Consider the following 19076-nt stretch of genomic DNA (forward strand, 5'->3'; position numbering starts at 1 on the left):
ACTCACATTAAGAAGTTCCCAAGTAGCATTGACTAAAGAAGCATGTTGATGGTGGAATCGAACCGACACCCTCCTAACTGCGAGGCGGACGTGCTAACCAGTGCGACACCCAGCCACCTCCCACTTAAATTCCATCCATCCATTTTAAAAAACAAAAATTTATCAAATACTACATCCTAAAACACAAAGACGCTCCTAAGGCAATGCGACTGTGAGCGCCGGGCGCGCTGCGGTCACGCGAACATCAGGACTTTAAACATATTTTCTAAATTTTAGCAACCGCTCTGTCACAATAATGCGACCAGCGCAGTGCAGTTGCGCGGTTGGCGGCGCGCAACAGTTGCGCGTTCGGCGGTGCGCTGCAGTTGCGCGTTCGGCGGTGCGCTGCAGTCAAGCTCCCTGCCCACTGAGGTCCACTTAAATTTTGGAAAGTACATTCAAAATATTTTGTAAATTTCAGCGACGGCTCTGTCACAATAATGCGACCAGCGCGGTGCAGTTGCGCGGTCGGCAACGCACTACGGTTGGGCGTTCTGCGGTGCACTGCAGTTGCGCGATTGGACAAAATCAAGCTCCCTGCGCACTGAGGTCCACTTAAATTTTGGAAAGTACATCAGGACTTATAGATTTTTACTACATTTCAGCGACGGCTCTGTCACAATAATGCAAACGCGGTGCAGTTCCGCCTTCGGTGACGCACTACAGTTGCGCTTCGTCGGTGCTGCAGTTGCGCGATCAGAAAAAAATTAAACATCCTGCGCCCTGAGGTCCACTTAAATTTTGTAAAGTACATCAGGACCTAATTTTTTTTAACTAAATTTCAGCGACGGCTCTGTCACAATAATGCAAGCGCGGTGCAGTTGCGTCTTCGGTGACGCGCTACAGTTGCGCTTCGTCGGTGCGCTGCAGTTGCGCGATCGGACAAAATTAAACTTCCTGTGCACAGGTCCACTTAAATTTTGGTAAGTACTTAAGATCTTTAAAAGTATTTTCTAAATTTCAGCGACGGCTCTGTCACAATAATGCGTGCGGTTGCGCGGTCGGCGACGCGTCGTGTTACAGACAAAAATGCGCAAATGAAAAAAATGCTTAAAAAAGGCGGTATTTTTATTTATTTATTTTTTTGCTTGAAACGGATAAATCTTTTTTTCCATTATCTGTAACAGGAAAACATGATTCGTAATTCAAACGATTGACTTCTCGAACAGCCTTCTGGAACGGATTGTGGTCGAAAACCGAGGCTCCACTGTATTGCCAAATTATATATCTAAAACACCCAAATTACTATGCAAAATAATCTAAAAAAGAAGTTACACATAACAGAGAAGTAGTATGGCGCTGTCGCAAATATGGAGGCGAGAACAGTACTATATGAATACGAAGATGTTGCAAAAGTAGTTATCAATAATGAGGATCATTTTTTGATGATTATAAGGCAATCGCAACCCAGGTAACGGATTTCTCTATTCACGATTAAAATAAAATCGGCTTGAACTGGATAACAAATCAAGCGCACGTCTTTTGAGCCAGCGCGGTATGACATGTGCTTATCCGGGTACCTCAGGGTATAATGTATTTACAAACGCCAACCTTTTGATTGGCTGCTTTCAGTGAAGCTTTTCTACATTTCTTTCTCCATTTTCTTTGACATGGTCTTCAGTACTTTACTTTGACGCACACTGTGCAGCTAATTCCACCAGAGTTGAGGTTTGCAGGTTGTAAAATCATTCAAAGAAAACATGTAAACATGGCCTAAAAGCCACACTACTGAAACGTGACAGCAAAAGCATTGCATAATAGTCTGTGCTGACCAATCACAGCGTCGCGATCTTTTCTGAACGTATTCCAATGGGAGGAAATGTTGACACACAAGGAAAGAAAGGACCGCTTTACCTGGCTCATGAGACAGCTTCACGCAATCCTTTTATCTGCAAATAGGTCACTAGATTTAATGCATGTTTTGTTTTACAGGATGCATGCTTCGGAGAACGACATTGAAACTTAAAACGGGATTTTATGTCGGATTCACGTTCGCCTTCAGAAACTACAATGACAGGGATGCATTCATAGCACAACGGGAAAGGATTTGTTTTGGTGTGCGCGTTTAATTTTTTTCCCGCGTGCTGTGGTTTTCTGCACACATGCGGCCACGATTGCCCAGAAAAAAATAACTGTGTGGAGAATTGAATGGAGCTCGGTTGATTTTTAGCACAAGCGCTAATTTATCTTTGGCAATTTATTTGCATTGCGAGATTTGTTGTTGTCTGTAAACTGCTGCCCCAACCCACACGTCCCGCCCCCATCGTATATAATCGTGTAGTGCGCTGTCAATATGGTGGCCAACTCTATCCACTGGTTCCGAAAGGGACTGAGGCTGCACGACAATCCGTCTTTAAGGGACTCTATACGAGGGGCCCACAGTTTACGCTGCATCTATATCCTGGACCCTTGGTTTGCTGGCTCGTCAAACGTGGGCATCAACAGGTGGAGGTAAGTTTGTCTTTTGCGGCAATCTGCTTATTTTATTGGAAGAATACTAACTGTCGAATTGTCATTCTATTTCCCGATGGATTTAAGTAGTATGTTTACCTTCTGTAGTCTGGAGCAATGCTTGTCATTATGATTAGCAGTTATACTTATCAGCCACACGAGGGCGTGCGTGGAACGTTCTCAGTTTGGTAGCTGGTTTCTTTCAAATTATTTTATGGCAGAAGTTGAATTGCAGTACACGTTTTTTTTATTATTATTTATTTATTATTATTATTATTATTATTATTATTATCATTAGAGACAGGGGCGTAGAGACAAACAAGTATTGAGAATCACATTCACAGCAGTGGTTTTTAACCTGGGTTAGATCGAACCCTAGGGGTTCGGTGAGTCAGTCTCAGGGGTTCAGCAGAGCCTCTTCTGCAGAGGACCGAACACCTGATTTGTCGTGTAAATTCGTGATGACGCCTATCTGAACTGGTCTCGCAAAGGCAACAGCAGAAGTCATGCTGATTTGCAGGTATGTAATTTGTTTTGTGTTCATGCATTGTTTTGGTTTTGTTCTTTGAACAAGGGGATGTTCATGCACAGCTCATTTTGTGCACCAGTGAAAACATTGATGTCTTGAATTTGAGAACAATTATTTTAATTTTCACCTAAGAGGGGTTCGGTGAATGCGCATATAAAACTGGTGAGGTTCGGTACCTCCAACAAGGTTAAGAACCACTGCTTTAGAGTCTTCAACTAATGTTGTCAAATCGATACAGCAAAGAACAGTGTCAATAAAAAACAATAATGTTGCTACCCACTTGTTTATATTCGGTATAATGTTGTTGATGTCATCCTATTCAACAGAAGAAATACAGTTTTATATGACACACTCTCTGATTGTTTGCAGGTTTCTGTTACAGTGCTTAGAGGACCTAGATGCCAGTCTGCGTAAACTCAACTCACGCCTCTTTGTCATTCGAGGTCAACCCACGGATGTTTTCCCCAGGCTATTTAAGGTAGGTTTAATGCAACAAAGTTGATGGTGTAGCAGTTAAGGGTACAATTGGATTTTGTTCTTTGCACACAGCTTCGTCTTGATAGATAGATGAATAGATATTTGTATTATCCTGCAGGGAATTAGAAAATCTCATGTAAATTGACATGACATATAGCTTCCAAACCAGCAATAATCATAGTCTTTGCAACAGTAGTATTATATCCAAACAACTAGATGTGTTGATGAACACAACTTTAAATGTAGTCAATTGCTTACTTGGGAAAGCCTTTTGACATAAGTGTCCATGGCTGAGGAAAATAAAAAAATTACCAAAGTAAAATATGTCACATAACATCACAGTGTACATGGTAGTTGGCAAGTCAGACAAATAGCCTACTGTCATTTCTGTAAATCTTTTTGAAGCATGATGCTCAGAAAAAATAGTAAAATAAATTCTTCCAACACTGCAGAGACAAGTTTGTGAAGTCCTATTTGTTGTCAACTTTGACATTTCTAAAGTGTCAAATTTATTTTGGATATATTTTCACTTTCTCCCCAGGAATGGCAGATAACTCATTTATCCTATGAATATGACTCAGAGCCTTTTGGCAAGGAACGTGACGCTGCTATTCAAAAGCTAGCCACCGAGGCGGGGGTCGAGGTCATGGTGCGGGTTTCGCACACCCTCTATGATCTAGACAAGTGAGTGATCGAACACAAATGTAGTTACTACTTTCCGTTTGTGTATGTTTGTTTGAGTATAATGAGGAATGATGTGTTTAATTCCATTCCTAAAGGATCATAGAAGCTAATGGTGGTCAACCTCCTCTTACATACAAGCGCTTCCAGGGTCTCATCAGTTGTATGGATGCTGTGCACTCTCCGGTAGAGACCATCACGTTGGAAGTTCTCAAAAATTGCGTAACACCCATCAGTGAGGACCATGATGACAAATTTGTGGTGCCGTCACTAGAGGAACTTGGTAAGATTATGAGCTTATGCTTGTCTGATTTTGCTGCTAAATTTATAATAAATGCATCTTCCTCAGGTTTTGAGACTGAGGGCCTACCAACAGCAGTTTGGCCTGGTGGAGAAACAGAAGCCCTCTTAAGACTAGAGAGACATCTTGAAAGAAAGGTACAAAGACCAAAACAGGTTAAACATGTCAAAAGGCTCACTATTTTATCATAGTGGACAAACCATACAATTTACAGTTTTACCTGAAGTTTTACTTTTTATTGTGCATATCATATGCATTATATTTCGAGCAGATTTTTTTTGTGTATTCCCACCCATTCACTTAATAAGCCTGATTACTGCACACGAGATCCAAATTTGATTAAACAGAGTTCCCCGCCTTCTAGAAAAACAAGAAAATGATCAACCAATTTTTCAGTCATGGAAAACACATGAAAAGAAAAAGGGGGGGGGGGTAAATAAAAGTCCTGGGAAAGTGTGAATTGTCCTGGAAAATTACTCTTTCTTCCCTCTGCTTCTTCCTACCTTGTGGGGTGATCTTGTGTCTGTTTGCAGGCATGGGTAGCAAATTTTGAACGTCCTCGAATGAGCGCCAACTCGCTCCTGGCAAGTCCTACAGGCCTCAGCCCCTACCTTCGCTTTGGATGCCTGTCTTGCCGACTCTTCTATTTCAAGCTTACTGACCTGTACATGAGGGTAATGAGGGAATTATTGTTGGTCTTTTAATAGAACTCATCACGAGACGAGGTTATTTATTTATTTATTTATTTTAAATGTTTGTCAAATAGGTGAAAAAGAACAGCACACCGCCGCTTTCCTTGTATGGCCAACTGCTATGGAGGGAGTTCTTCTACACGTCCGCTACCAACAACTCTTGTTTTGATAAGATGGAGGGAAACCCTGTGTGTGTCTTGATCCCCTGGGAACGAAACCCTGAGGCGCTCGCCAAATGGGCAGAGGGACGGACAGGCTTTCCTTGGATAGATGCCATTATGACCCAACTGAGGCAGGAGGGTTGGATCCACCATTTGGCCAGACACGCTGTGTCTTGCTTCCTCACCAGGGGAGACCTCTGGATCAACTGGGAAGAAGGCATGAAGGTAATCACATAAAGCTCGCTTGTAAAGGCTCCTTTCCAAAATGAACCGTGACTGCATCCTGGCAGGTGTTTGAAGAGTTGCTGTTAGATGCGGACTGGAGTGTAAACGCAGGCAGCTGGATGTGGCTTTCTTGCAGTTCCTTTTTCCAGCAATTTTTCCACTGTTACTGCCCCGTGGGATTTGGGCGACGTGCAGATCCTAACGGCGACTACATTAGGTGTGTAGAGGTTCTCTGAATTTGCACTTGGGATTGTGTCTTTCACAAATGAATGTTGTTTTGTTTTATGAGCCAACATAAGGAAGCCATTTTTTCAAGATGCTTTTACAGTGACAACCTACATTTTGCAATATTTGAAACTTATAGTACCAGTACAAATTTACTCTCAAAACCAAAATGACCAACCAGCTTGTCAGGTTAACCTGAATTTTTTTATTTCTTTTTCTAGACGTTATTTGCCCATATTGAGAGGGTTTCCGGCCAAATATATCTACGATCCGTGGAATGCCCCAGATGAACTCCAGAAGGCTGCCAAGTGTGTCATTGGGGTCCACTACCCAAAGCCCATGGTGAACCATGCTGAAGCCAGCCGTGTCAACATAGAGCGGATGAAGCAAATTTATCAGCAGCTTTCCTCCTACAGCGGACTATGTAAGGGTAACTCCACTACACCCAGTCATAAACCCTATTTGGATGGGATTAGCTTTAGAGGGGTACGCAGAGTAATCACCGTTTACCATCAGACCTCTGTCATAGAAATGTTCAGTTCGGACGGGACTTGAAATCTCTTGACGGCCTGAAGAAGAAGAATTAATAATTCGAAGAATAATTAATAATTACCATGTGAAATACTGCCTTATCTAGTAGAATAGGTTCATGGGGGGGTTACATTACCAAAAGCAATAAGAGGTTTTGTGCTTCTGGACCTTCGAAGCCTTTACATTGGTCTTTGGCATATGCGTTCAAAACGTGCCGTTGGATGATTCTGATTGTGTTGTTTATTTTCCAAACAAGTACATTGTTTATTGATTTTATACGAATGAATTGCGGACCTTTTTCAATCGTTTTGCGCTTTCTGGTTAAATTGCTGATCATTCAGGTTTGCTGGCAACAGTCCCACATAATCCCAACAGGGGGACAAATGACAACATGGGAGGAATCAACCCAAGAACTAGTCAAGACCCAGAAGGCTCCTCAGAAGACGCATCAATCCGGAAGGGGACATATCAAGCAGGTAGAGTTTTTGCACCGTAGACGGCAACCCTTCTACATATTTCGAACCATGCCTTTAACATTTGATAAAGCATGTTGTCTAAAATATAACTGCACGTTTGCAGTCAAATTAAGACAATCCGTTTTTCACAGTGGATTCATTCATATTCTTATGAGAAAACATTAAATTTTACACATTTATTGACTGATTGTTTTTAAAATATCAGAAGGAACCAACCATCTGCGTAAAATAGTCTGTTTTTATATCTTACACAACAGTAGGACATTCTACCAACATATATACACTGTATTAAGTATAAAGCAACAATTGTAACAGAACAAGGTCCAGTAGCATACACTGATTTTGTCTACAGTCATGCCTTTGTTTTTCCCAAAAGGGCTTTATATCCTCGTGTTTTTTGTAGGACACACACACACAAAAGAACCCTGAAGATATCACACTAATGTCTTTTGTTCCTTATGTGTGATGTGCTTGTTCCCAATAGGTGAGTTGAATTCAGATAGAGGACAATTGAGGCATAAGCGACGGAATGAAGAAGGCCAAACCAAGAACCACTCCAAATCCCTAAGGCCAAGCACATAGTCTTGCAAAGGACGGAATACAAAACAACCTCAGTCAACCTGAATGGCAAGCCCCCCCCCCCCCCCCCCCAACCACCCCTCCCCAGACCACATTGTGCCTTCAGCTGCTGAGAATTTACTGGAACTGAAACTGCCCTCAGTGGAGTCACGCTGGGGAGTGATGAATTCAGGTCCCTGCATTACTGACTATTGAATTTGTTTTGAGAAGTACCCGTTGTAAATGCAATTTGTTTATAGACCGCACGTTTGTTGTTAGCGTGAACCAATCTCCAAGTTAGACATTTTCCCACCGACAGTCTGTACCTTAGTCTTGGCACATCAGGGGCTGCCAGGCCATCTTTTCACAAAGCCAAAAAACAATGTAACATTGTTGTCCATTTGTAAACAGTCAGTTACACGTCTGCATATCATCGGCCACAGAGCATAATTGTCTAAAACTAAATTTTGTGATGACAGATATTGTAACACAAACCTCAACCAGATGGGTGAACAAGTAAGCTAAAGGAAAAAAGACTCAACACAAAATACCAGTGGATGATCTTTTCTTATGCAATTATGTATGTGGCCGACGATATGAAAAACATAACATATATGTATATAGTTGGATTGTGTTCGTTATGTCTTCATTTGTGATAGCCATAGTATTTGTTTGTTCAGACAAGTTGTAGGGTCTTACTTTGGTAGCTGACAGTTTCGGCAGTAACTTCCTCCTTCATCAGAGTGTGAACAAACGAATACTATGGCTATATATGTATATAACAAAGTGTTCTTGTCATGCTTTTAGATTTTAAACCCCTACCATTGTCAACACATTAACTTCCTTAAGTGAGCTAAGCTAAGAAACGATTTACTTTGTATGGTCCATTGTTTTCACACACATTAAGCTAATATTCATTCCTCTTCCGAAATGCTTCCCCTCACGAGGACACGGGCGCACTGGTACCTATTCCAGCTGTGTTAGGGCGGTAGGTAGGCTGCGTACACCTTGATTTGGTCGCCAGCCAATCAGAAAGCTCACTTTGAAAAACAACCATTGACACAGATGGGCAATTTGGAGTGGTCAATCGGCCTACCATGCATGTTTTTGGAATGTGGGAGGAAACCCACGCAAGCACGGGGATAACATGCAATCTCCACACAGGAAGCCCAGAGTCGGAATCAAATCCTGCTAACCACTGCGCCACCACATTAAGCTCATATAATTTAAAATGATACAACAACAAAGTCATTTTAATGTTACTGTAATTCTTTGAACTGTACGAGATTCCGTCACCTTATTTTATTTACACAAGTTTCCTAATTGTGCCGACCAAGATATTTTATAAATATGTATTTGATCTTTTAGATTGGGTGTGTATCTTACTGAAGACACCATTATCAAACCCAGAGATACTGTGTGTGTGTGTGTGTGTGTGTGTGTGTATATATATATATATATATATATATATATATATATATATATATATATATATATATATATATATATATATATATATAAAGAATTTAAATGAATGTTTTTCATGAATCATAACAGAAACTTGACTGATGTCTCAAAATTGTGCAGTTTTATGACGTGATTTATTTTTATGTTGTTTAATTTTATATAAAGAATGACCAGATTCTACCTGTTTTGTAAATAAAGTGACATTGTGACATCCAAGTCAAAAACTCTTGTATTTGAATCGCTTATCATAATGACAGGTAATTGTTGAACGGGAATGAAGTAATTGCGCTAAATGCGGTTTTTTTTCATGACGTTAAGTTGCCGCCCCCAGAGGTGCTCTCCCACAAAGTATGAAAAGCGCATGCTCAAACGCCACTGTGTACAAACCCACATTCTGCGAATTAACCCAATGGCAAATGAAGCTCGGTGGGCGTTGTCAGACAAGATCGGAACAGAATATGAGATGAACTGGACCTGAGTTTCTCGTGGGTACACCAGTGATGTGGCTTTCTGAAGATGGAAGAGGATCTGCAGAAAGTGCAAAAGAAACCTGTACGCGTCATCGCAGCGGCGTGCAAAAACAGAGGCATTGGAAAAAATGGCACACTGCCCTGGAAATTACCGTAAGACTTTATGGACTCAGATGAACTCTTTTAAAAACACTTTCCAGAATTTTAAACCTCTATTGGATATGTTTCTTGAAGCCATGTGATGCACAAATATTGACAGGCTGCGCAGAGAGTACTTAGAATATCAACTAAAAAAAATTGTACTAACATTGAATGGGATGTACAAAGTTGTGCAGCGTCATGCTTATTGCGTCACTCGACAACACGCTATAATGGCCACTGTCAAAACAATACACCGACCATTTCTGATTATTGTGTTTGTAGTTTACAGTTGACCTGTGCTGTTCTTACACTGCAGCCACAATACTAAGTGTTAGAAAATGGATGTATAATTTTTTTTTTAATTTACACCATGACTGTACGTTTATATAAACTCCCACAACATAATTGTATACCACTACATTATATGGTATGCTTTATAACACCTCTCCCAATGATGATTTTAAACAATTTCTAAGTTGCGTGTTTGTATTAAGAGGTATTTCCGGTTCTCAACAGAGCTCTGTTTGTTCTTGTTATCTACAATTATTTTCACTAACTGGTAGGGCTGCATGACATTGCTACTTTACCTGAAGCATGAATAACAAAAGCTTTTTTTTTTTCAATGACAGAAGCCAGATTTGACCAGAAGATGAGGCTAAAGTTGCGCTGCAATATTTTTCAAATCAATTCTGCAAAGGAAACTTGTGTACCCAGACCACAATGTCCTTGTTGATATCAAAAGATTAATCCTTAATCATAAAATTCTTGTGGCTTTGTCATGTGTTTGTTCTCACATTCAATGGAGGGGGAAAAAAAGCATATGCCTCAAGATGCTCACATTAAGTTGGGTTCAGTGGGTTTGCTGGGAAGCTGGGAACTAAATAGTATGGTACATTTCTCACATTTTCTACTGTTACATTTTGCTTTGTTTTATTAAGTCACTACTCACTACCAAATTGTATACGTATCTATGTACATTCATCCATCTTCCATCCATCCATTATCTATCGCTTATCCAAGGTCGGGTCATGGAGACAGCAGCTTCAGCAAGGGACATGTATAACAATTCTAAAATGTATAACAATTCTAAAATAAGACCACATACTGGTTAGGAATGGTAATTTAAAATGAAATATGGCCAAAATTAAACCATTGAACATGTTTGGGTACAAAGAGAAAATTGAAGTCTCACAATACTAACTTGTTTTCCATGACTTCTTAAAATTTGCAGATCTGAGTTCCAGTACTTTCTCAGCAATGTTACACAAGTCTCAAAACCAGGTAATGCCAACTTCAATCTACGATTCTGAACTGAAGTAACTCCAACCTTGTGCCTTTCTGCACCAATGCATGTGTTCAAATGTTGCAAAAATGTCATAGTTTCTTGTATAGTCACTAAAAGGATTAATCTTGCCTTCCGTTTAGACGGACAGGGTAGATTGATATCAAATAACAAGTACCGCCTGAGTCATCCAATTGTTTACAATCATTTTCATATTAAAACAGTTCATATAGAGTTCGTATAGAGTGAAAAAGTTCATTATATAGTCCATAGAGTTTAGTTGTCATATTCATGAATGAGTGATCACAGTATGATTATTTAGCTGTAAAATATGTTAACATTTTTTCACTTAGTATTTAGATCTGGGATAGACATTAAGTCAAATGCTAAAATCCATTCTTTTTATTTATTTATTTATTTATTTATTTATTTATTTAATTTGTTTATTTGTTTATTTATTTTATTACAGGAAAGTTCAATATGTTGGTGTGGGGCAAACTGTGCTGGTTCTCCAACCCTCAGTCTATGTTCCCAATGGCTAATGCTTTACATGCTGTACTGAGTAAAACACTGGAGTGAGTACAACTTCATACAGAGAAGAGACCACATATGATCAAGATGGACCTTGGTTGCCATAGGCAGTCATTATAAATTATGGGTGGCTCTCTGAAATGTGGTTCAGAAGTGTGACGTGAGGAGCAAAAAAATAAATGTGTTCAAAACGAGATCAAAATACTAATAATAATAATAATGCTTTAAAACAAACCTGCCTGCCATGTGCTCTGAATAAATAAAGATAATTCACTCACCCCTCTGTTTGCAAAAGATGTTGACTCCATTGCATCATGTTGTACTTATGCACCAAACACTGAGCTGTCGAGTAAAATCAATCAATCACTGTCACAGTGAGTCAGCATTTGACAATATAATTGAACATCACTCTTGGAGAACTACCCATATACTGTCTATTCATTTGTTGTACCTTCAGTGTCATTCTTTTTCACAGGACCGTCCCAGATCATGCCCAGTTCCTTTGTCAAGACCTAGAGAGTGCTGTCCTTTTGGCTGCAAAGTATCCACTTGCAGACTTGATTGAAACCATATGGGTTGTTGGAGGCACTCAGGTCTACAAGGTACATTTTATGGTTCATGAAAGGCCAGGTCCTATCCAGTTCTTGTGAGGCTCAATTCTCTTGAAAAATCCATTAACAAAAAAACAAAAACAATCTTGCTGTCATTGTTTGTTTTTCTGTTTGTTTGTTTTACAGGATGCACTGGATCATCCCTGGTGTGATCTGATTTTCCTGACAGATATTATGGCTGAATTTGAGTGTGATGTTTTCTTCCCTGAGATGGATCCACAAGTTTTCAAAAAACAGGAAAGGTGCGTATTCTCATCCTCGCTTGTTCTTTAACTCTCCTGTATGACCATGAACACAAGAATGACTACTTGTTCCATTTACATACAAAGGTTGTACTTTACAGTATATTTTAATCAATTCATACTCATTGCCGAATTCACTTAAGGATGGATGATAAAATTGTACATTTTGGAGTATCTGGCCATTACACTTAAAGAGAGTGAAAATGTTCATTATATAGTCCATAGAGTTTATTTATTTTTCTTGTTATTTTGTCCCCAAATAAGATTTGCTGGAGTGCCAAGTGGAACCCACGAGGAGAATGGCATTAAATATGAATTCCAGGTATTCAAGAAGAAAAGTTCACAAAGACATGAAAATAATTTTTTTTTCAATGACACCAGTAAGGTTAAGTGAGCATTTTTAAGTGACCACCTGTTATGTTGTTGTAATGTCACTGTGTGTGGTAATATTTCTCATTGTTATGAAAACATAGATGGTATTGTGTTGTTGTTGTTGATTGACTGTCTGCACTGCAGTATATCACACCCTGGTCATTTCTGTTTCACGGATTTTAGTAATGGTTTGTTCAGAGCCCCCCTGGTTATGAGAATAATGGTATGCATTTATAAACTATTCCCTCAGTTTACTAAAACTATGGTACAGATGAGTTTATTGAGGCAACAGATTACCAATGAATAATGTTTTTCTCAAACCTTGGCACCAGGAGAGACTCCATAGGTTTGAGTTGGAGTCATTTCTGTTTAGTTACATTTCGTAGCGTAATGGCCAAATGAATTCATTAGTTGGATGGGTTATTTTTGTCCCATTGATAGTCATATTTATCTGCAGTACAATTTTAACAATTTTGTTGCAGCTCTCATGAAATATACAATTTAAAACTACTGTGAGTAATTTTATAGAACATGTGACTTTAGACCAAAATGTGATTTTTTTTTTGTACCGCTTTAGTTTAACGAATTTGTAGTTGTAGTTTATATCCACTAGAGGGAGACAAAGCACAAAACAAAAACTAGCTCGTGTAAATTACAAACTTGTGATAGGATGCACATACTTACAGAAAACCCAGTTTGCCACCACATAAACACATTTCTATTCATTTATATTATGTCATCAATAAGGAGTTAAACTTAATTATTTATCTCACCGAGACGTTTAGGGCAATTAATTCTCTGATTCTAACATCTTTTCCTTTGAAATGAGCAAAAAGGTGAGCTAGGAGGCCCTCACGTCCTACATCGCTGACGTCTGACCTCATAAATGTATTCTGGATGATTGGAAAGCAATTCAGTCTGTGTGATGTCTACAATGTCTTGTGCAAAGTGAACCTGCACAGGGAGACCACATCTATTTTTTTTCCCCTACCACTTGCTACATAAAATACAGTGCAGGAGAGTAACCAGCATACAGTTTAATACATTTGACATAACATTTACTGCAGAGTTTGACTGAACTTAATACAAAAGATTAAAAGATATCAACCAACTTCAAATATGGTGTATTTATTACCACATTCCATGCGCTATCCTACTTCAGCTAAAATTCATTGCTTTTAATTGGAGATGTCATCTGTTTCTGCTGAGATATGCTCCATAAAGGCAATAAGTTCCACGCGACTAATATCAACCTGTGCCATGTTGGAAATGAAAAAGGACAATTTATGCTCTTCCTTATTAACCTCTCTGGCTCGACACTGCCATCAACGGGCAGTCAGCAAAGGACAAGTGAACCCAGCTGGCTTTGCCTTTGTGGAGTCTTTGTCATGGGCCTCCATTGGTACTCAGGAGAACAACTCATTACTTGCCACGGGTGCACAACGCTGGCTTGGACCAAAACTAGAGAATGTGTAGAATTAGTCAGATGATGAGTGTACGTGAAGTATCACTCAGGCCCCCTTGGGGCTTTGCTGTTGTGAATGGTCTCAATATGATCCCTATTCGAGGATCCATCTGCTGAGCGCACATGCATTATCAGCAGATGCACTCACTTGCCCAGCGGCTATCACTATGAGTATATACAGTCATGCTGAGTGATGACGACGGCAGCAGATGGGAAGTGGAAGTTGTTAATGTCGACTTTATGTTTCCGTCTGGACATTCTAGTCCTTGCTTTCTTTCTTGATTCATAAGCTAGGAAACAAAAGTGCTGGGATGCATATTTTAAGGGATTTGGCTTGTGATAAAAAGAACAGCACACCTTCAAAATATAACTTGTTTGCTAAGAAAGAATGCATTTTTTTCCCTAACTCAAAAGCAAAAACATTTTTAAGTGAATTCTAGTAGTTATAGTGCAATTTGCAAAACACATTCAAAACAACTCACTGGATGAAGGTGACACAAAATCATTTGCACCTCAAATTAAGGGCACTGCTCTGGTTCTAAATGATAATGACAGAACATTTTCCAGGTGAAATGGTCATAATAAAGTGTCCCCATCTGTAAAATAACTATAAAAGTGTCTGAGAGCTGTTCCACCAACAACATTGTGATAAAATGAGACATTTGAACAGGCTGCAAATAAAATGATTTGACTTTTTATAAACTCAACCATACATTTGACAAAGACATAATTCAGGGGTGCAAGTTTCATGTGACATGGGGATTAGTTACAATTCTTTTTCCATTTGGGCAGCTGCAGTATTTTATCAAAAATGCTATCAAACATACACCATCTGATCCCACACAAGAGGGTTGTTGCTGGGGGGTTTTTTTCATGTAAATTTTCTCCTGCAAACAAGGAGCACAATGGTTTGAAGCACCATGAAAAAATGTACTTGAATATATTGCATGAGGAAAAAAAAGTATAGATTCACACTTTGATAAATTACTAAAGTGAGCCCATTATCTTTATCCAACCACGTTTTTTTCTTCTTATTTGAATGTCTCATGGAGACATTCAATTGGCATTACATTACATGGAATGAATACAATGACTGCGGCCCTGAACTAATGCTCAATAGAGCTTGCTAAAGAGGACATTGGCAGTCAAGATGCAGACTATCATTTCTTCTACAGCCTCGTTTTAATCCACAGGGCACAAAACAAGATATGCTTGGATAACTGGTGTGGAAATCATCCTGATCTCCAGCCTATTAAACACCGTTGAGATGAATCAAAAACAAATTACACACAGAACCTTTTTCTTTCCTCCGTGTGTGTCTTAATATTTATGTCCACTTGTTTCCCCCATTTCACAATCCTATTTAATTTGTTCTTTTAATCTTAAAGGTTATCAAATTTACATTGTGTGGCGGTAGTCTGTCTGTAATGATTAAATGTATAAATAAAAGTGCATAGACAACTAGTTTGATGAGAACACGTTGGCATTCAAAGTTTAATTCATTTCAAGTTTAACTCGTGTTTGTTTTTAATGTCAGTTAAATGCGCATCAGTCATCTCCTTTTAAAGGAGCAACAGGATTAAAAAGTGGTCTCGCGCTGCATAGCTGTAGTTTCCCGAAGCTCACCTCAAAATCCTTCTTAGTTCCATTAAGAACGTCGAGACTAGCAGTCCTGACGTCATAACCACGTGACTTCAATCTCTGGATGCGATAATTAACGATTTGTGTTGTCAGTTCCAGCACAGTCGGTGTTTGAATAATTTGATGCATGTTGATTCCAGCCCCGAGGAGCCCCTGGAAGCGTTCAGCCAGAGTATCTTCGGGATAGTAAAGTAACGCCGGACAGCTGACAATAATGTCTCGCAGTTCTGTCTCGGAGCAGCCCAAGATGTCCTGGGAGTAGTTCAGGGTGCGGTGCATGCTGTCCGGGTTCAGCTCGATAACAAAGCCCTTCAATTTGGAGAGGAGGTAGAGGAGCTCTGCTGTGCTGAAACCTCTATCTTGAAGGAAGAGCATGTTCTGCCTCAACACTTCAGGCGATTTGAGGAGCACAAAGGGGTTCTGGCTCAGCAGCTTCTGAAGCCAGATCTTCATGTTGAGCTCATCTCCTCCCAGATCCCGGTAGGTCTGTTGGAGGGTGCGAACCATGTCCTTGTTCTGCTCCACTGGACGGCTGAAGCTCTGCGGGGCACTGGCCATGAGCTTGGTGATCATGCGCTTGTTAAGGTTTAGGCTCTGAAGGTAAGTGATGTTGTTGCGCTGGTTGTCATGGTGACTCGAGGAGGTGAAAAAGGAGGCTGGGAATTTTTCTATGATACGAACCAGCTCTTTGTGGTTGGGACACACTGACGTCCAGAGCTCTCTCTGTGCAAGTGTTTGGTCTGGATTGCAGAGAACAGCCTCCGGGTAAACCGTTAAGATTTGAGAAATGATGCTCCCTGAGGCACCCAGGTCCTTTAATAAATCTGCAATCTCTTTTGTGTAGGCAGGATTCTGATGCAAGACCCAGCTTTTAAACTTTCTCACCTTTTGGATGTCAACAGAGAGATCATACAGAGCCTCCACAGTCTGTTGGTTCTCTGCTGAGCTGAGGGTCACACATGGTCTGAAGCTTGAAGGTGAAAATGTCACACGGTGACATTGTTGGCACAATGATGCGGTGATGAGGCGCAACATTGCTGAAAGTAACGCCGTGTCCTGATCACCTATGAAGAAGTAGATCAGACACGTCAGATCACAACGAAAGATTTTGTTAGCACACGTAGCTTGGAGCTAGAAACATAAACACAACAGACAATGCTGCAATTGCCTGTGCAAATCTGATAACTACCAATGTAAAATTATGTAAATATGACAGTGGGTAACGCAAACATTACCTTCGGCTGTAGTAAGCGGATGTGACGTTCCGGCTTCTTCTCCCACGCGTAATTCCCCACTCTATGTATTCTCTTTCATATGGAACAGCGACATCTACAGGCTCCTACAATATCAGCGGCTAGATTGACGTACTATAATAATAATAATAATAATAATAATAATAATAATCATCATCATCATCATCATCATAATCATAATAATACCTTTACTTAAATTTATTTGTAAAGGTTTGACTTTAACATAAAAAATAATGTAAATATTGTAATTGGGCAGCACAGTACCTTTTAGTATCAAAGTCAAGGCCCAGGGGCCAGATACGGCCAACCACATCATACTGAAATATTGCTATCAAATTTGATTACATCCATCGTTTTAAAATATTTGAACAGTTTGTACTAGTCTCTGATTTCAAAACTAGTTATTCATCAATTTGTTGTGTAGCCTATAGTGTGTATAATATAAGGCATTGAAAGTCTTAATGGCCCTCCGAAGGAAACTGACTGATAATATGAGTTTGGCACCCCTGTTTTATATGCATGGATTGATGGATGAACGAACGGATGGAGGGACAGACAAAGGGACGGATGTATCATGGATTTTTCATTACTAAGTGTTCAGATTTATTTTATTATTATTTCTATTTTTTAATTGCTGTTGTTGCTCTCTTTGCAAGAGCTGTGGTTCTTCTTCCTCGCCTTTTCATTTTTTTTATTGAAGCCGCTATGTAACCAGTATTGTTCTAGTAAAAAGAAGGTTGGCAACAATGTATGTCTCGAAGAGCAGTTAGTGCGCCTGAAGCACGAGTGTCCATGAATACACTCTGGGTAATCAGCCCGGAGTTAAATTGGTGGGAGCACATGTAGCGTTTTCTCACAGTTGGTGCTTGATCATGATGGTTGATCACCAGCTTTGCAAGCTGTTCCCTTAGCAGCATGGGAACTACTGCTGAGTGGGAGGCTGACTTCATTATGTACAAGTAAACAGATGAACTACCTGGAAGGAAAACAGGTCAGTACTTCTGTGTTTAGTTTTAATGCTTAATATCTTGAGGGGTCTGAGTAGGCTGCACGAATATGCCAGTTCAATAAAATGTGAGATGTTCACTATAGTTGATTTGTACAATTTAATCAAGGGAAACAACTTTCTTAGAGGTAGGAAGCAATATGAGGGCCTGTAAACAGTGTTATCCTCTCTCGTCCTATTTGCAGCCAATCTGTCAACAGTTTCGTTGCTTGTGTGCAGGCTCTAAGCAAGTCATGTAATCACAATCTAGCCTTCACTTTTGAATTTCTTCTCTTGCTCTGCTAGGTAAAGTTGCTTTAAACACAAGTAACACTAGAAACAATAAATCTATTCATCTATTTTCTATACCACTGGTCCACATTCGAGTTGCTTATGAGTTGTAGCTGATGGGAAAGGTACACGCTGTGCTGTTTTCCAGTCAGTCGGAGGGCACTTATAGAAGCCACTCACCCGCAAACTCATCCCAAGGAGCAATTTGGAGTTTTCAATTTACCAGTAAATGCATGTTTTTGACCCTCGAGAAAGCCCAAATAAGCAAAGTGACAAGACACCTAACTGAGCTCAAACTCAGAAGCTTTCAACTGTGAGGCAAACATGGAAACCACAAGTGGACTGTGCTGCCCTGAACAAAAGTGCTCTAAAATAGTATTTATTTTGCACCCAAAATTTCAGATTCCCTTTACATCCCCTGATTGAGAGGATAAAATGTAAATGTGGTGTAGTATAAACCTGCAACTGATCATGAGAACGTTACAATAGAAACTATTTCTTCCCGGTAGCAATATTCTTGTTTTGTAAAGTACAAACAGTTACTCTACCGCCCTCAGGGAAGAGGTACAGAAGTCTGCGCTTCCGCACCACCAGACTCACCAACAGCTTCATACTCCAGGCTGTTAGGATCCTGAACTCTCTCCCCCCTCCACCCTCGGCTGCATAACGTCCTGGCCTGCCTTTTGGGCCACGTTGGGTGCCTCCTGTACTTTTGCACTATGTTCTGACTGTCTGCTGTATGCACACTTGCTCCATTTTTGCTCCTCTTATTTATTTATTTATTTATTTATTTATTTATTTACTGCTCTTATTCATTCATTGCATGTGCCTTCTTGTTTTTACTTTTTGTATTGTTTACTTGAATTTTTTGTTTTTTTTGTCCGTGGACCAATCTAATATGATATATATATATATATAATATGTGATATGTCTTGTCACCGTGGGATAGTTGGAAACGCAATTTCGAGCTCTTTGTGTG

General features: G+C 39.8%; 3 protein-coding genes across 5 annotated transcripts; 2 read left to right on the top strand and 1 right to left on the bottom strand.

The window, feature by feature from the left end:
• Positions 1-1882: 1882 nt before the first annotated feature.
• Positions 1883-7401, top strand: cry1b (cryptochrome circadian regulator 1b). Of its 3 annotated transcripts, none has more exons than XM_085913559.1 (11): positions 1883-2490; positions 3389-3497; positions 4038-4180; positions 4276-4460; positions 4527-4615; positions 5012-5152; positions 5245-5556; positions 5622-5773; positions 6003-6205; positions 6654-6788; positions 7273-7401. In XM_085913559.1, exons 1-11 carry the CDS (start codon positions 2333-2335, stop codon positions 7368-7370), a joined length of 1725 nt encoding a protein of 574 aa, XP_085769685.1. In that variant the 5' UTR covers positions 1883-2332; the 3' UTR covers positions 7371-7401. The 3 variants fall into 3 exon arrangements, with proteins under 3 accessions (XP_085769685.1, XP_085769686.1, XP_085769688.1); XM_085913560.1 differs by having other exon boundaries at positions 6688-6788; XM_085913562.1 differs by lacking the exon at positions 1883-2490 and adding an exon at positions 2928-3010.
• A 1804-nt stretch (positions 7402-9205) lies between these two features.
• LOC147055894 (dihydrofolate reductase) lies at positions 9206-13568 on the top strand. The gene is made up of 6 exons (XM_085914924.1): positions 9206-9436; positions 10656-10705; positions 11176-11281; positions 11713-11839; positions 11975-12090; positions 12355-13568. The coding sequence occupies exons 1-6, from the start codon at positions 9330-9332 to the stop codon at positions 12482-12484; spliced, it is 636 nt and encodes a 211-aa protein (XP_085771050.1). The 5' UTR covers positions 9206-9329; the 3' UTR covers positions 12485-13568.
• Positions 13569-15392: 1824 nt separating this feature from the next.
• On the bottom strand, positions 15393-16850 carry mterf2 (mitochondrial transcription termination factor 2). Its single transcript, XM_085914923.1, has 2 exons — positions 16804-16850; positions 15393-16632 (listed from the first exon to the last, which is right to left on the bottom strand). The coding sequence occupies exon 2, from the start codon at positions 16601-16603 to the stop codon at positions 15476-15478; it is 1128 nt and encodes a 375-aa protein (XP_085771049.1). The 5' UTR covers positions 16604-16632; positions 16804-16850; the 3' UTR covers positions 15393-15475.
• Between the last annotated feature and the right edge of the window lie 2226 nt (positions 16851-19076).

This window comes from Syngnathus leptorhynchus, chromosome 6 (assembly GCF_054491065.1).
Source record: "Syngnathus leptorhynchus isolate UIUO chromosome 6, UIUO_Slep, whole genome shotgun sequence".
Lineage (NCBI taxonomy): Eukaryota > Metazoa > Chordata > Actinopteri > Syngnathiformes > Syngnathidae > Syngnathus > Syngnathus leptorhynchus.

Bases quoted from the DNA above. Each gene is read 5' to 3' on its own strand.
- cry1b (XM_085913559.1), top strand. From the start codon at position 2,333: ATGGTGGCCAACTCTATCCACTGGTTCCGAAAGGGACTGAGGCTGCAC. The intron at 3,498-4,037 runs GTAGGTTTAATG...CTTTCTCCCCAG, and splicing joins TTTTCCCCAGGCTATTTAAG to GAATGGCAGATAACTCATTT. The intron at 5,153-5,244 runs GTAATGAGGGAA...TTTGTCAAATAG, and splicing joins TTACTGACCTGTACATGAGG to GTGAAAAAGAACAGCACACC.
- LOC147055894 (XM_085914924.1), top strand. From the start codon at position 9,330: ATGGAAGAGGATCTGCAGAAAGTGCAAAAGAAACCTGTACGCGTCATC. The intron at 10,706-11,175 runs GTAATGCCAACT...ATTTTATTACAG, and splicing joins TACACAAGTCTCAAAACCAG to GAAAGTTCAATATGTTGGTG. The intron at 11,840-11,974 runs GTACATTTTATG...TTTGTTTTACAG, and splicing joins GAGGCACTCAGGTCTACAAG to GATGCACTGGATCATCCCTG.
- mterf2 (XM_085914923.1), bottom strand. From the start codon at position 16,603: ATGTTGCGCCTCATCACCGCATCATTGTGCCAACAATGTCACCGTGTG.